Here is a 17625-nt window from a genome sequence, read left to right on the forward strand (position 1 = left end):
CCATTCTCAAAGTCTGTCTGCTCACCTGTGGAATGAGAGCCTGGGCTAAGGGAACTCCCAGCCCCCTCCTCCCTGACACTGAGTTTTTCCTTTCTCGAAGGCTACTAGTAGGCCCCACTGGAGACTGAAAGGGGAAGATTGCAGTAAAAGGCGCAGGCCGGAGAAGAATAACATGTCCTTCTACATCATTCACTAGCCTAGGATGCCAGTCAACTGCATTCTTGGAACCTTTATTTTCCAATTTGGGGGCATTTTGCAATAGGCTGATTTTAATCACATTTTATACTTTTTTTCCTTTGTTGCAGAAATGTTTGTATTACCTGTTCTTTGAATGCAGCATCTGTAGACCACAAGGTCTTTCCATAGGAACTGAGCCTGTTATATTGCTGCTAGTTTTGAGTAAATGAACTGAATCTTGCAGCCAAGCCTCAGTGCAAACAAAAACATTTTCTGGTCAAACATTTTCTGGTTATTCAACTCTATTACAGGGCTGCCTAAAAAAAAAAAAAAAAAGGTAAAAACCCACAAAGGAGCAAAACATAAGTCCTGGGAAGACAATTTCCAGCCACATTAGCTCAGATTGTCAGGGTAGAAAAGAACCAGGCCCTCATTCTTCAAACCATCATCATCTCCAAACTCTTACCCTGTGCTCTTCTGCTATTTTAATTTCACCACTTCAAAATGGGAAAAACAAATAGGTTAATAGTTTCCATGCGTTTAGACTGTGACCAGAGGCATACGAAGCAATTTCAGAACCTCAGGCAACCACAGCTTTGAGGGAAGGATGATGATGGATTTACCAATTCATCTTGGGATGGATTCCAGAGTTAAGGGAGTCAGGCCAGCACTGTGCTGCCAGAGTGGGATATAAACAATATTCCTTCTTCATTCTTTTTGCACACATTCATCTCAGGCTTATTTCTATTTCAGACAGTATACTGGGTGCATTATAGGACAGAGAAATACATTCTTAAGACATAGTCTCTGCCCCTAATGAAATTAAAGTCTGCTAGAGGAAATAGACATATGCACAAATAATTTAAATAAAGTGCACACTTAAAGTATTGTAAGCAAACCAAATAAAGTGCTCAGGAATGGGAGAGAAAGAAGCAATTCATTCCAAGTGGTACCATTGAGGAAGGCTTCACTGGGGAATGGCCTTCTGGCCTGTACCTTGAAAAGTCAAAATGGCAAATTGCGATACATCTAGGCATTAGCCAAGGCACAGAAGTATGGGAGTTTCACATAGGTTTGAACAAGAGTGAGTGGTCTGAGATGTTATGAGAAGCATAAAGGGGGGTTGGATACCATGTAAAGAATAAGCTCTTTTTACATTGTGAAGCCATTAAGATTTTGTTATCCAGAAAGGTACTTGTATTTGATCACATCTGTGTTTGCAAAGAAAACTGGAAGTCACTGGAGACAGGGGCAAGGGGAGTATTATAAGAAGAGAGATACAAACAAAGAAGCCAAGTCATAGGTCATTGCTATAGGTTAGACATAAGGACACTAGTTACCTATGTACAGACACTTCTTGCTTCATAGCCATTTATATATCCTCGTGGTAAAAGAGCAGTTACCCCTGAATTTCCACATCCCATTCAGTTCTTCATCTTTCTAATAAGATCCACATCCCGGGTTTATTCTGATTGTAAACTCAATGAGTTAGTCCAGATACCTCAGTTGGAATATAGCATTTTACATGTGAAACGTGGTTGTTTACTAAGAGCATGGGATTAAAGGGGAGGATGGAAAGTTAACAGCCGATCTCTCTGAGACCTGACTCACTAACTGGTGTCTCTTTTAAGGGGTGCTATATATTTTTAAAGCTTAGAATATTTTTAAGGCCAGATAAATGAGTTTCTTAATTCACTTTTTCAAACCAGCTCCCTTGTACGTTCAACATTTCTATCAAGAGTTTGCGAACTCTAAACTTGGAGATGGTGTGTAAATCAAAGCTTTAAATGATCGGAAGCCTAATTGATTATGCTGAGTTCTGATTTGGGTTCTGCATCTAGCATGCTCTGTCTCAGTCATCTGACAGACTATTCTGTAAAAAGTAGGGGTCTTAGTGATCACACCATGGTCCACGTGGTCACACTATGTCTTTGATAATGAATCAAGTTTTAGACGTAATAGTGAAGCATTCCTCAGTCGGAGAGGAATAGTTCAAGAGTCAACAAACTATGCCCATGGGTCAAATCCAGCCCATTGTCTGGTTTTTTTTGTAAATAAAGTATTACTGGAACACAAGCATGCCCATGTGTTTACATGCTATGACTGCTTTCCAGCTATAATAGCAAAATTGAGTTGTTACAACAAAGCCAGAAATATTTACTATATGGGACTTTAGAGAAAAGTTTGCCATCACCCTTGCTATAGGAAACAAGGAAAGGAATAAGGATAGAAGTCAGAAAACACATGTTGAGTTCTGGACTTGCCACCTACTACCTGAATGATACTAGAAAAGCCACTTGACCCATCTAATTGTGTTTCCTTCTCTCTATAACATACTTCTTTGGCCAGTTTGTTAGTTAATTAGTCGATAACACTTGTTTTATATTTTTAAGGACTGTATTAAAGCTGTAGATGTGGTTTGTAAATGGTGATAAATGCCTTCCTTAGAGTAGTGTGATAAGGACCTGAGACAATCTGTTTTATAAAGATGCCTGTCATGCAATATGGACCCCCTTCTGTCCCAGTCTAACGTGGTTTCTGTTTCCTTCCCCAGAATACTCTGGAGCAGTGCAATGTGTGTTCCAAGCCCATCATGGAGCGGATTCTCCGAGCCACCGGGAAGGCCTATCATCCTCACTGTTTCACCTGCGTGATGTGCCACCGCAGCCTGGATGGGATCCCATTCACTGTGGATGCTGGAGGGCTCATTCACTGCATTGAGGACTTCCACAAGTAGGCAACCTACTCTCTCGTCACCACCCTGCCAGTCCTTTTGGAGTCTGCTCTTACTGCCTGGCATCTGGGCATACATTCTTCTGTCTCAGAACTACAGAATTTCAGGATTTAGTGAGGCCTTTAAAAGAGCTTATTGATCCCTCATCCAATGCAGGAATTAATATCAGACAATCCATGCAGTCATCCAGCCTGGTCTCTGTGTCAAGGCTTCCCCAGAGCTTGTCCATTGCATCTCTGGGTAACTCTAATGATGAAAAAGCTGGCTCAGCCACAGTGTGTATGTATTAGAAAGAAACAGGATCCTGGCCTAAAGAGGAACAAAATTTGTGACATTTGGCAATTGCTCAACTTATTTGAGCTCTTCAATTTGATCATTAGACCAAACCCTCTCTAAAGCTCTCTCAGCTGTGACGACCCAGAGTTTTCTCAAGAGTTAATCTCTGCATCCCTGCCACTCTACTGATAGGGAGTTATGGTGGACAGACACAGAACCATTCAGTTTCTTTTACTAATGCAAGCCTCTCACATATTCAGAGGCAGTTTCATGCCATTGTCTACATATTGACGCCATTCCCTAGCCTTTTCTTCCACCCAAGTCTTCTCTTTCTCAAGTTATTTTCTAATAGAATTAATGAATGCAAATTGTGTGTTCTTTTGAGGAGGATTAAAAAATGGTGCCTCAAGATCAAGGCCAGTTATTCATGGGCCCAAAATAATCTGTCCTCACTACTTCATTTGTCTCATTTTTAGGTCCTTCTTTCCTGTATTACAGCTGAGGTCTTTATGAAAATTAAGAAATTTATACGGTTTTGTATTTTGCTTATTTTTATTTGGCCAGTTTGTTAGTTAATTGGTTGATAACATTTGTTTTATATATATATTTTTATATTTTATATATAAAAATATATTTATTTATATACATGTATATTATTGTTATTATTATTATTATTATTATTTTTTAGACAAAGTCTCACTCTGTTGCCCAGGCTGGAGTGCAGTAGTGCAATCTCAGCTCACTGCAGCCTCTGCCTCCCAACTCAAGCAATTCTCCTACTTCAGCGTTCCAAGGAGCTGAGACTACAGGCATGCACCACCATGCCCAGCTAATGTTTGTATTTTTAGTAGAGATGGGGTTTCAACATGTTGGCCAGGCTGGCCTCAAACTCCTGTCCTCAAGTGATCCACCTGCCTCAGCCTCCCAAAGAGCTGGGATTATAGGCATAAGCCACTGTGCCCAGCCAACACTTGTTTTATATTTTTAAGAACTGTATTAAACCTGTAGATATGATCTGTAAATGGTGGACTCAGGTTTCTGTATGTGTTTGCTGGGCATTGGCTTTGAAGACAGCCTTTGAGGCTATCAAAGAGATGAAGCTTGTATTGCTCACCAGGTTGGGTATCCATTCTATGGCCTCCAAGTGTGAAGTCTTCCGGGTTAATTCTCACCACTGTATTGATTGTCAACAGCCAGGAAGCACTTACACCAAGGAGTTTGGAGACCTGAGACTCATATTTTAAGAATGAATGTCCTAACCACTTTCCAAGTAGCAAAGAAAGTGAAAAGCTCACCAAAAGACGTGAGGTTGAATGAATTAAAAAATCCCAGAGGCGGAAATTTGCAACCTGAATTAGACAAGGAAGGACTCACTTTTAAAGGGCAGTCACAGCATAAATTGTACTTCACATTATTGATATTCTTAGCTTGTAATTACACATTGAAAAATCCCTGCATCTATTTAAGGGAAGTGAAAAGATCTCAATGGGGAGTATGTTCTGTCACTGTCTCTCTCCTTTCTTAGACTTACCCTAATCCAAGAAAGACTGATGCTTATAATCAGAGCACACATGTTTCTGTGGCTAGAAAAGACTGATACATTACAACCCTCAATTAAAACAGGAAATCAATTTTGACAAATGTAAGTTTATATCTATGCCATTTATCTTTCATGTCTAGGGGTAGGGAGCATAATTAGAGACTGGTGACTGATGACGTAAGTTTGCGGGTCTGAAAGCTCCCAAAAAGCAGACTTGAGCAACTAAAAGGGGGAAAAAAATTAAAACCCCCAGCTCACCTTCCCCACTAGTCCAATGCATGTTAAAACATAAATTAAAAATAATAATAATGTTGTCTTCATGATTGGCAGGTATGTAGGGAGAGAAGTTTTTTGATCCTTTCCCCATTTCCTAAAGGAAAATCGAAACTGTTTTACGGAACTCTTGTTTCTAAGCCTTAAAATTACTAGAATACAAAGCAGCTAAAAGTCCAGCATAGGCTAATCACTGAAAGACCAAAGAGAGGGCAGACAAAGGGATATTCCTCCTCCACACATTTTTTGGGGCCTTGTTTGTGGTCCTTTTGAATGGGTCTCCTTTTGTGGACCTTTAGAAAATGCATGTTAATTCAGTTCAACTCACATTTATAAAGAACCCTCTGTGTGCCAATTTCTGCATTAAATGCTGAAGGAGAGAGATACAAGGAGAGAAATTGTGCAGATATATATAGAGAAGTCACTGTCAGCAAGGAGCTTGCCAGGAGGAGGGCAGAGAAAGTGTGCAGGGAGAAAGGGCTGAACTCCACGCGACAGGCACGGGTAAGGGCTTCCGCTGTCAAAGTCAGATCACCTGGCTCTGTGGTCAGAATAGGCTTTGTGGAAGGAGAATGTCAAGAGTGTTTTAAGTGGGAAACAAGGAGATTCCTGGCAGAGGGAACAACTCAGGCAAAAAGCAGAGGCACAGAGTTAGGAAAGGGTTCTGTGTTCAGGGAGATTTGCTTTGCTGTAACTAGAGCAGCCTGGGAGTAGAGATTACCCTGAGATACAGGAGACCCATAAGAAGGGATTTATCTCACCTGCTTAGTCTGTCTTTTATTTATTTATTTGTTTATTTTATTTATTTACTTTGAGATGGAGTCTCACTCTTGTCGCCCAGGCTGGAGTGCAGTGGTGAAATCTCAGCTCACTGCAACCTCCGCCTCCCATGTTCAAGCAATTCTCCTGCCTCAGCCTCTCAAGTAGCTTGGATTACAGGCACCCACCACCACGCCCGGCTAATTTTTGGATTTTTAGTACAGACGAGGTTTCACCATGTTGGCCAGGCTGGTCTTGAACTCTTGACCTCAGTTGATCCACCCGCCTAGGCCTCTCAAAGTGCTGGGATTACAGGCGTGAGCCACGGCACCCAGCCTTAGTCTGCATTTTAAACCAGTGCTTCCCAACCTTTAACGTGCCTATAGTCCACAGAGGGATCTTGTTAAACTTTGGATTTTAATTCAGGTCTGGAGTGGGGTCTAAGATTCTGGATTTCTGTCAAGCTCCCAGGTGCCCATGGCCTGCACTTTGTGTAACAAGGTTCTGGAATACCGTTTTTGAGACCTTGTTAATGGACCATCCTCTACATAACCACCTTTGGTCAATGTCGACTCATATCCTCCAGCGTACTGGACATGCAATCTTTCACAGATGTCATTTCAGATGACCTCTGCAACCACTGCAGTCTTCTGGAAGACTATCTCCCCCACCCTAACACACACATACACATTTTCTCATTTCACCTAAATGGTTATCTTTAAAGGCCCAAGTCAATTACCATTTCCTGGAAGAAAACTTCTCTGATCTCCACCCCTCCCTTCTCTCATGTTTGGATTTACATCTTAATCTCTGTGTTTTATAGAGTTTTATAAGTCTGCTGTAGATAGCACTTACCACAGTCTGACTGGTATAGAAATATACATATGTGTGTGTGTGTATATACATATGTGTGTGTGTGTATATACATATGTGTGTTTGTGTGTATATATATATATATAAAACTTAACAATAATCATCTTATATCATTTTTGCAATAAGGATTTGTATATATAAATTAATAGAAATGCTGCAGAAATATATAGAACTCCTTCTCAGGTCTGTACTGGAAGTCCTTGCTTATTCTTGTATTCCCAGTGAGAAAACCCAGAAAAAGCAGATTTCTTTAACTGACTCTTTGTGTGTTTGGAGGCTTTATTCCCCTATCTGTGCTTTCTTATCAGCAATATTACCCTCATTCATTTATGTATTTAATCAGCATCCATTTGTTGATTGCCAGAAATGTGCCGGAATACAAGATGACCAAGATCATCCCTCTCTGAGCCTTGGCTCTGTTGGCTGTAAAGTAGAAATGATAAAAATACTTCCTCATAATATTGCTGTCAGTAGAAAATAATGTCAAGTGTGTACAGCACTTAACAGGGCTTGGCATATAATAAGCACTCAATAAATGGTAGCTTTAATCATCAAAAGTGTTTTCATCAGATTTATTTTTATGATTATTGTCCACTCAGTGAGCTAAGCCTTGAAATAGACCACCTGGGATTGTGAGCCCTCCTCGAATTGCTATCAGAGGAACACTGTGGGGACTATGAGAACCACCTCCTGCCTCTTCACTTTGGTTTTTCTCATCATGGAAATGAGGCCAATTGGTAGGAAAGAATCATTACTCAGCAAGAATACAGTTTATGTCTTCCCAAAGAGGAAGAACCTTGAGATTGAACATAAAGCCCAACTAATATCTTTTTTTATAGAGAAATATGGCAGATTCATTTCATTAGATATAGCCCAACTTTTTTTTTTCTGCAGCAGTCACAATGGTTGTTCCTGGAGACTCAGAGACGGAGCAAAGTCCCATCTTGTGGAAGCTTAGAATTTAGTGCCCCATAAATATATCCAAATAATTACTACCAAAATGGATCAATTCAATGACAGAATTCTTATCTTAGAGGAGTAAATAATTCTATTTGAGGAAATTGGAGAAGGTTTACGGATACACGGATAAAGAAAACATACTTCTGCCCCCACAGAGTTTGGGGAAAGGAAATTTTGCAGTTGATCCCAGAAGCCTACTTATTTCACCACTGATGACCCAGATTTAAAAATAATCTGGTAGTCCAAAGCAATTTTTTGCCACTGAATATAAACTTCTTGCATGAAATACCAATTATAACAACTCTGATTACTGCTGCAGTGGTACCATGATCCTTTTAACTTTTCTTTCACAGCAATCAATTGATCTGCTGCTTAATTCATATTTATTTAGATTGCAGCCATACAGATGCTTTTTGGGTGCTGCCAGGAATATTAATATGTACATATAGAATATAATGTATGTAGAAATGCTTTGACAACCATAACGTGTTCTGCAATGTGTTCGATTACTATCATTATTTCTTTTTAAGTCTCACTACAAATAGATAAATTTTTAACATGATTTATCTTAAAACCAGTACCATGAAAAAAACTGAGTCACAGTCTGTTTTTCTTTTTTTTAACTCTCTTCAATTCTTATCCATGTCCATTTCAAATCATGTGTCATTTCATACCTTCACAAATACCATCTCCAATTTCCAGAAGATACAGATAGATACATGGCTTATATTTTCAGCCAATTAATCTGTCATAGAAAAAAATTGTTAGGTACCATTGATCATATTAAGAAATACTAAGAAATTAATAAGTATTAAAAGTATTTACCAGCAGCCTCAAAAACATATGCATATGCATATTCATATGTATATGTATGTGTATGTGTGTTAGTATACACTCACCCTTTGACAGTGCTAAAATCCTTTAAAGAATAAAGAATTTGACAGCTCTTTAACTTTTAATTTTTAAGCAAAAGTTTAACACAATAAAAAATGTAGGAAAAGCAGACTTGGCCATTTTAAGTTTTGCGTGATGTATATTTAAATGCACTAACCTCTGCCCTTTTGAAAAACTATGTATTTGAGTCTTCTTATGTCAGTTCCTAGAAGTCAAGACAAATTTCCAAGAAAGAAGCTCTAAAAGGTGGGAACAAGGCCAAGATACCAACCTCGGAATATTTTTCTAGGACCTAAGGAGTGCATACAAAAGTCTAGAAACAAAAGTCAGAAACAAATAGGGGCTGGACAGGACTTTGTGCTCTCCTCCAGTGAGCCTGTCCCAAGCACAGGGTTTGCGTTCAGAATCTATCTAAAGGTGAATTTCATATCACACACCATGCAGGAAAGAGATGCTAGATGCTCTTCATGCCCAAGCAATTCACACGCTCACTCTCTCATCTCGCCAAATATCACAATATTTACCACCTATTGATGGAAGAACCTCCACAGTCCCTGAGTCTAACTCCCTCACCTTACAGATGAGGAAGCAGGTATCCTGACTCTCCGTTTCCACCTTTTCCTTCTACCTCTGTGTCCCACCTCAGTGTCGACGCGCGGTATCTAACCAGAGCTCTCTCTTCATTTTCAGGAAATTTGCCCCGCGATGTTCTGTGTGCAAGGAGCCTATTATGCCAGCCCCGGGCCAGGAGGAGACTGTCCGTATTGTGGCTTTGGATCGAGATTTCCATGTTCACTGCTACCGATGCGAGGTCTGGTTGACACTCCTGCCCTGCCAGTCTGTGGCAGGCATTGACAGGCTCGTTCGGGCTAGGTTTACGTAGATGTAGCAATTACTAAATCTCAGAACGGCCTTAGTGCCTGTACTCGTAGGACTTGGGTTTTAGATTTGACACTAGTATTCCAAGCACGTGCTGTTGAATAAGTCACTTTATCTCTCTCAGTCTGCTTCCTCACCAGAAGAAAGGACTCAGGTCCTTAACTCCTCCAAATATGGCTGTGAGAGTGAAATACAAAATCGTATATTAAAGGACATTATAAATTGCGAAATACTAAATTAGTGAGAAATGGTGTTATTGAATCTTTAACTTTGACTCTGAGGCTTTTGTTAGAACTTCTTGTTCAGAGTCATGGAGATTTATTTATTTGTTAGCGTGCACTACTAATTGCTCAGTTTCCTGAACGCCTCTAGAGCTGCAGTATATCTGCATGTTCTTTTTGGTAAAGCCAAACTTCCCGCAGAGTATAACCATTGCTGCTGTTGTGTTCTGGATGCCCCGTTAACTTAAATTTCATTCTATGTCAAATGAAGACATGAATTCCATTGACCTCCTTGCCACCGTGGTAGACAGCAGAGGCGAGGTTCATAGCTGTTGTGGCCTTTGCGAGTTTATACTAAAGTTAGCAAACACACACCTCTTGATGAAGTACTATGTATTTATTTTCCAAAGAAACTTCTATTTTCTCCAAAGACAAGGGCCAGCATTTAACTGTTACATAACACTTTTCAAAATGGACCCTAAGAGGAGCTGTCAACGGTAGTATATTCCTTTACAGTTATGCAGTTCTTTACATTTTTTTTTGATCCATTATCTTCTTTGATCCTCTCAACAGCTATTTAGAAAGGCAGAAGTTATTTTCAGAGTGGCAGTCGGCCTGTGTGCATTGAGGCAGACTGTGGCAGAACTGTGGGTGGTGCTCAGGAGGCCTGACCCCCGGACTAGCAGTCTTTGCTCTCCACAATGCTGTCTCCTTTAGAAAGTACAGCAAACCACTGCTCCCCACAAACTTTAGGATTTTATTTTCTTACTACAATTGAAGTAAATACACAGAACCCACGGGTGGCCCTACTGCTTGGCAGAAATCAGTCTACCTTTGCTCTAGCCCAGAAATGGCCAAAACATTCCATTCCTGTACCTGTGCATGCATTTTGAGAGATCCTTAAACTAATGGTAAAGGGTAAGAATGCATCGGTGGTTAGGGACATTCTTATTTTCTCTTGTTGTTATTTGAGTGGGGGCAGCAAACTTCTACATGGGAACCAAGATAGGTGGCCTCTTCTCTTCTTATACCTGTATTTCATATGAAGTGACCTTAGGAGGATTATATTTATGTCCATTTATATTTATGTCCCCAATCTTTAATTCAATTACATTCAAGATATACTATGTTATATAGGGGGAGAAAGGATACAGGGGATTAGCAAAATGTAAAGCAGGAAGGATAGTAAGTGGCCACATTATGGAGGCCTTGAATAGAAAGCTCAATCATTTGTTCTCCACATATGTACTTAACATTTTTACTTACATCGTTTCCATCTGTCTTTACTGTTCTAGGATTGCGGTGGTCTCCTGTCTGAAGGAGATAACCAAGGCTGCTACCCTTTGGATGGGCACATCCTCTGCAAGACCTGCAACTCTGCCCGCATCAGGGTGTTGACCGCCAAGGCGAGCACTGACCTTTAGATTCAGTCACCTATTCAGCTGGCACTGAGGAGAACGAACACAAGAAAAAGATAAGAAATACTAGAGGAAAGGCCCTCAAACTACAGGATAGTCTCTGTTCTTCATCTGCTATTAACCTTGCCTTAGAAACACAGAAATTATGAGATTTTTTTTTTTAAAGTTGTTACCAAATACACATTTCACATTGAATCATGTAGGATCTTGATGGGCCTTTGTTCCCAAGGACTTCCACATTTTTGCACAGATTATGCTCCATCCCATTCACTTCTGCATTCCTGTAACTTTTAATCCCTCTGTTTGTCTCACTTTTCATCTGGTTGAATGGCTTTTTTTAGTGTGGTATTTGCTGTCACATAGTTTTTCCTGGGTGAGTCTGCCAACTCACAGGTGCTTTTAGGCTTGAAATCTCCATCCTATCATTTCCGTTTTGCCTGTGACTGTAAAGAGTAGCCATTCTTTTCCCATGTATTGAAGAGTATATTTTTCTCTTGCTTTACACTACTCATGTCCTTGGGGAGGGAAATGCACAATTTTTTTTTGTTAGGCTGTAAATAATTTAAGCTGTAAATTACATAAGTTAGAACAAGCCCAAATTTAATTTGCAACCATCAGAATTCAGAATCTATAGTGACCAGTGATCAAGGCTAATTGGTAAAGCGTTATCAGCCCATAGCTAATAAGTAGTGACAGACAACCAAACTTCAATATTTTTCTGAAGAAATTACAGGTGGGATATGCTAGAAAAGGCATTTTGGGGTTATGTTTAAAAAAAACATTATTGTCCCACAATATTACCTTAAGATTTTTGTTTTCCACACTACCTGAACATTGTAATACAGACAAACTTGATTTGTTCTAGAATATAACATTTTCAATACTGGCCCACTTTTCATCTTAGAAATATTGTCATGTTTATTCTAATATCCAACACAACTATCAAAATTGCGTTTTTCTCTAGAGGATGAAAGCTGTGAAAAAACAATTCAAATTCTCTTCTTTTTCTTTTTTAGGACCAGGTCCATTTTGCCTGACAATTGCAAATCAGAGCATACAAAATAAAATTGTGCAGTTTTGTTTGGTTTACTTTCAAAAGAGTAGAAAGCTTGAAAAGATTGTGAAACCACAGTTTCATTATTCTCATAATCCTTCTGCAACTGAAATTACATATTGCAGGAGATATTTTCATATCATCAATGTGACATTTACACCACACTTTCAAAGACAATCACTGAAAAAAAAATTGTCTTTATGAGCTAAAAATATGCAGAATCTCTGCCTAGAATCTTTATTCAAACTTTTATTAGCCAGTGAAACACTTGCTTGCCAACTGCCAAGCCATACTTATTAAGTTCGAACATGTTTCACTTAAAGAGAGACACCTAGCTTAGTCATGGCAAGTTGCCATTTTGTAAACTAAGGATTTTGGATTGAGTTTTCTTAAACCTTTCTTCAGATCTCCCACAAATATATACTTTTAAATTATGGAGTATTTTAAGTCTACAAAAAGGTATAAATAATAATATAATGAATTCCTATATACCTAATACCCAGTTTAAGACACCAAATATAACAAATATAATTATATCCTCCAATGTACCCTTTCCTTATTCCACAGATATCTTTTTCATGATTGTGAAGTGATGTTCAGATTTCTAGTGTTTTTTTTTTTAATTTTTAATTTTAACATCAGAACTGAAATAAAAAATCATGGATACATGTTTTGAATTGCAAACTATTCCTCAGGAATTCCAGTTAAATTTATTTTACTTGAATAGGAATGATCATAAAAGTGATTCTTTTTTTGTGACTAGAAATTCTTAAGCTGATGGTCACTATAGCTTGTCGTTAATGTATGGCTCATTTGCTTTTGTCACTAAACAGTTTTGTGTTAGAACCACCAAAATTATAGCTTTTAAGAGCTTCCCTTGACCACTGTCTTTTTCTTACCCTACTTCTCTTATCTTTGATCATGTATTTCTCATAATGTGAAATATGATGAGATTCATTTAGGGGCAACATGTGAGTTTTGGGAGGCAGTGTCAACTGTGTCTCTGAATTCCTGTCTTCCAAACTGAAGGCCAGACCATGCTGATGACCTCAAGTAGCACTGACTATTTGACAATAGGGCTGATAATGCAATCAGCTTGAATTTTGACTTAGTAACTTTTTAATGTAATACTTTGGGGGAAATTGTCTTTGGGACAAAGCAAAGAGTCCAATCTATTAAGGGATAGATTGTATCTCTTAAAGTGGTCATATTATTATTAATTTTGCCAAAAGAAGAAGAATTTATTGAATATTTATACTATAAAATGCAGTAACAATCTACTTGCTTATTACATTTAAATCCTTGTGTAACTGAATGTTTACATGTCAAGAGGAAAGGCTGTAAGAAAATGCTGTCACAGACCCATCCCTGTGGCATCGTCAGCAGAATACTGCTTCCTTACAATCTTTATTATGCATTCTTATAACATAACCTCAGAGTATCTTACCAAAGGTTTTTAAAGTAAATCTCTTTTTAAGATAGACTTATACTTTTATAATAATGAATGTGCACTCATACATATGTAGAAATATTTAGATTTAGAGGGTTTTTTTTTTCTTTCACAAGGTATAATAAGGAAAGGATCCTACCATATTTTATTCTAGGGTTTCTTAAATATATGATTTACATTACTGTCTTTTCTGTTAATCATTTGATTTAAACAATGCCAAGTCACTCTTTTTTAGTTGCATGAAATTTTGCCTGCAACAGAGAGAAAAAGATTGTATTACTTTAATGATTATAATCATACTGTCTGCTGATATAATATCATAATTGTTGTGGTTTAAATACATAAATAGTAGAAAAACCAGAGTCTATAACAGAAAGTTTGTAGAAATATACTGATTTTGAAAAGTATCAAGAATATAAATATTTGGTAATTCTGTGTAACAAGACAGACATGGAAAAGGAAAAAAATCCACTATATCATGGGCTCTGCAGAACATATCAAAATAGGATTTCTTAAATTTTTCAATCCCCCAGACCATACTGACTCAACATGGAGTCTCACTGGCAAAGAAATTTGCCTTTAAAACTCAAAAATAAGGCCAGGTATGGTGACTCACACCTGTAATCCCAGCAATTTGGGTAGCTGAGACAGGAGGATTGCCTGAGGCCAGGAGTTTGACACCCGCCTGGGCAACATAGTGAGACCTTGTCTCTACAAAAAATAAAATAAAAACCAAATTAGCCAGACATGGTGGCATGTGCTTGTTTAAAAAATAAATAAATAAATAAATAAATGACTCAAAAATAAATCATGTGTCCCAGCATAAGGCATCAGGTTGTTAGATGCTGGCATCTCTGCAGCTCAAAGATGTGGGTTCTTTTTCTTGTCATTAACACATTGTTATTTCTGTAGGAGCAACTTCTCTGATCGAAATTACTTTTTTGGGTATGTGCTGATTAAGGGAGTGGACCTATCAACACTATCATTGTTCCCTATGAAAGATTCTGCAGAGATGTTTATGGTGAGGTTTAAAGGATATGAAACTCTACGTTTAAACAAGTATTTTATATTTGGGTACAGAGGAAGAAAGAGAGGGCTTTTTCCGTAGGGCTATAGTAGAGAGTTAGTGGAATATAGACAGGACTCTGAAAACACAACTTCCAACCATTTTTATAGTTAGTAAAAATCCTATTAATGTGAACCAGCCAGGAATAACAGTGTTATTTCTGTTTGATATGGTTTGGGCTTCTCTTGTCAAATCTGTGTCGGCTGCCCCCTGATCCTTCCATTATCAAGTTTTGAAGGGTGTTGGGGAAATTATGGCAGCTGCTAGGGAGATCAGGGAAACACTGATGTAACCTCAAAGCCTCTCACCATTCCTCTTGGCTTGGAAAGGCTTTATTTTTTCATATACATTTCTAGAAATATTGCTATTCTACCTTAGTATTTCACATTTGTAGCTCAAACAAGCGATTGTCCATCTGTTGCCTAGAGCTATAGTACATGTGTGTTATGAATGAAATATGACAGCATGTTCCATACCCCTGCTTTAACCATCTGTGGGAAACCAGCAAACTGTAAAAGATACCTCTGCAAAATGTGCCTCAAGTCCATTTGTTGGGATCGCTCGTTTGGTGCACTCTCTTGGGAGACAATCAGAAAACAACATATACTTGTGCCATATTTTCAAAGAATTTATTTACACTACTATGAATATTCCAATGAAGAGTCAATGATGTAAATGATAACCACCAAATCTCAAAAATATACTCACCGAAAAGTAAAAAAGTAAAAAAAAAAAAAAGAAAAGAAAAGAAAGAAACAAGAGAGAGAGAGAGAAGTCAACTTTTCATCTTAATATATTCTAGTAGTATTTATTTTTCCATGTCTTGGAAGTATCTCATAGGTCTTTAAATGAGTAAAACATTTTTATGCCAGAAGGAGATATAATGGATGTTAATGTTTTTTATTTGATTTTACAGCAGTTTTAGTCAGATAATGAAGACAGAGACTTCAACTTGATTCTTTACCACCCATTCAGCATATTTTTTAATTGTCTTCATTGTATTTGCTTAATAGTGGTCCAGACAAGTTCAAAACTTGTTCTCAGCGAGGCGTTAATATGGTGCAACCATGAATATTTCAGGCCAAGTTATTCACTTGACAGATAACAAGAATGAAACTTTTCTCATGAGGCTGTTGTTTGGTTAGCATAGCCTTATTTCAAACCTTAAAAAGTTACCTGACTGTAGCTACTATGACTTGGTAAGGATTCTTCCTCTCTTGCTTTCTTCCTCCCTTCCTTTCTCCCTCTTCCTTCCTCCTCTTCTTATTTTCTTTCCTACTTTCCTCTCTCCCTTTCTTTCCTTCTTTCCATCCTACCTATTAGTGTTGCTGTACTTGGATTTTTTGTAAATTAAATCAATGCATTATGATTTTAGGGAATTATGATTATATTCATAAGGGGAAGGCTACCAGGAAATATATGTGGCATCCATAAAATCTTCCTTTATAGGGGCATATTTTTTAGGTTGTATTTATTCGTAAAGTGAAATGAGATAATAGAGCCTTTCTGTTTCATTTTAATGAATTTTCATCAGGGACTGAGGTCATAGATTCTTGGAAAATTCATTTGTGACTGATCTAGTTTTCTCAGCTGTATGCAAAATAATCTTTCAAAGACTAGGTTAAGATTTTTTTTTTAAGTCCAAAGCAATTTAACCACAAAAAAATTATATTTTTAATGATGGCATTTTATTTTATTCCATTGCAGCTTGATAACTTTCCTTATAGCAAAGGAATAACTATTGTATTTTCAGAATTTTAACACGGATTAGCACTTAGCCTCTGAGACTAATAATATATTGTAATAGTTGATACTAAAATTTTTTCAGCAGGTTGGACAGCACCAGTTTTTCTTAGATCACAGACTACAGGCATAATTTCCCTTCAATCCAGAAAAAAGGACACTAATTCCCTTTTCTATTTAATTTTCCTGGCCCTTGTGCAAAAAGTTGTGGACTCTATCTTAGTTACAACATGCGTGTCCCTTATTTTGTGAAGAGCTGTGTGAAAGATGCGTTTTCTTTCTTTTTTTTTTTTTTGAGACGGAGTCTCGCTCTGTCCCCCAGGCTGGAGTGCAGTGGCGCGATCTCCTCTCACTGCAAGCTCCGCCTCCTGGGTTCACGCCATTCTCCTACCTCAGCCTCCCGAGTAGCTGGGACTACAGGCACCCGCCACCACGCCCGGCTAACTTTTTCGCGTTTTTAGTAGAGATGGGGTTTCACCGCGTTAGCCAGGATGGCCTGGATCTCCAGACCTCGTGCTCCACCCGTCTCGGCCTCCCAAAGTGCTGTGATTACAGGCGTGAGCCACTGCGCCGCACGCGTTTTTTTCTTTAGCTGATTGACAGGTCCCCCTCAAAGTTACAAAAAAAGTGCTAAGTTTGTGCTGTTAATTTCTGGTTGTTGTTTAACTGACAGAAGTCTCTTAATGCACGAATAAATATCTCTACATCTAGCTTTTGTTAAAGATAAAAATTAATATTCTACAAACACCTATATATACTAGAGAGGGGTGCAACACTGCAGCTAATTCCTTTATAATACTTTCAGATGATTGCATTAAGCCTTTCATGTTATGTGGCATTGTTAATTTCTCCTACGTACCCATCCACTTAAGGGCCAGAGAAATCCTTATTCATTGAACTCTGGTAGGCATTTACGTAACGTACCCAAATAAATACGTTATTAAACAGCCACAATTGCATTCAGTCAACTTGGCACTGAATGTAGCTTCTAAATTCAGTTCTCTACCCTACGAATGGAATGTTCTACCAAGAAAGAGAAGCGTCACCATGTCATCTTGTGTTCTACACCACTAGAGAGAGTTACAGTTGCCCCCAAACACGAATGCTATTCCCAAATAAAATAGAATCATGCTTTGGGAGGCCGAGGCGGGCCGATCACGAGGTCAGGAGATCGAGACCATCCTGGCTAACACGGTGAAACCCCGTCTCTACTAAAAAAAATACAAAAAATTAGCCGGGCGCAGTGGCGGGCGCCTGTAGTCCCAGCTACTGGGGAGGCTGAGGCAGGAGAATGGCGTGAACCCGGGA

General features: G+C 38.5%; 1 protein-coding gene across 3 annotated transcripts in view; it reads left to right on the plus strand.

Moving 5' to 3' along the window:
- The window catches only part of LPP (LIM domain containing preferred translocation partner in lipoma), a 715816-nt gene extending 700500 nt beyond the window's left edge, over positions 1 to 15316 (plus strand). For 2 of the 3 annotated variants that reach the window (XM_030822969.1, XM_030822971.1), the window contains 3 exons: positions 2732 to 2910; positions 9177 to 9297; positions 10882 to 15316. In XM_030822969.1, the coding sequence (XP_030678829.1) occupies positions 2732 to 2910; positions 9177 to 9297; positions 10882 to 11010 (429 nt within the window). In that variant the 3' untranslated portion in view covers positions 11011 to 15316. The remainder of the gene's footprint in view (positions 1 to 2731; positions 2911 to 9176; positions 9298 to 10881) is intronic. The other variant, XM_030822968.1, reaches the window with a different exon arrangement.
- Positions 15317 to 17625: the final 2309 nt, after the last annotated feature.

This window comes from Nomascus leucogenys, chromosome 11, assembly GCF_006542625.1.
Source record: "Nomascus leucogenys isolate Asia chromosome 11, Asia_NLE_v1, whole genome shotgun sequence".
Classification (NCBI taxonomy): Eukaryota; Metazoa; Chordata; class Mammalia; order Primates; family Hylobatidae; genus Nomascus; species Nomascus leucogenys.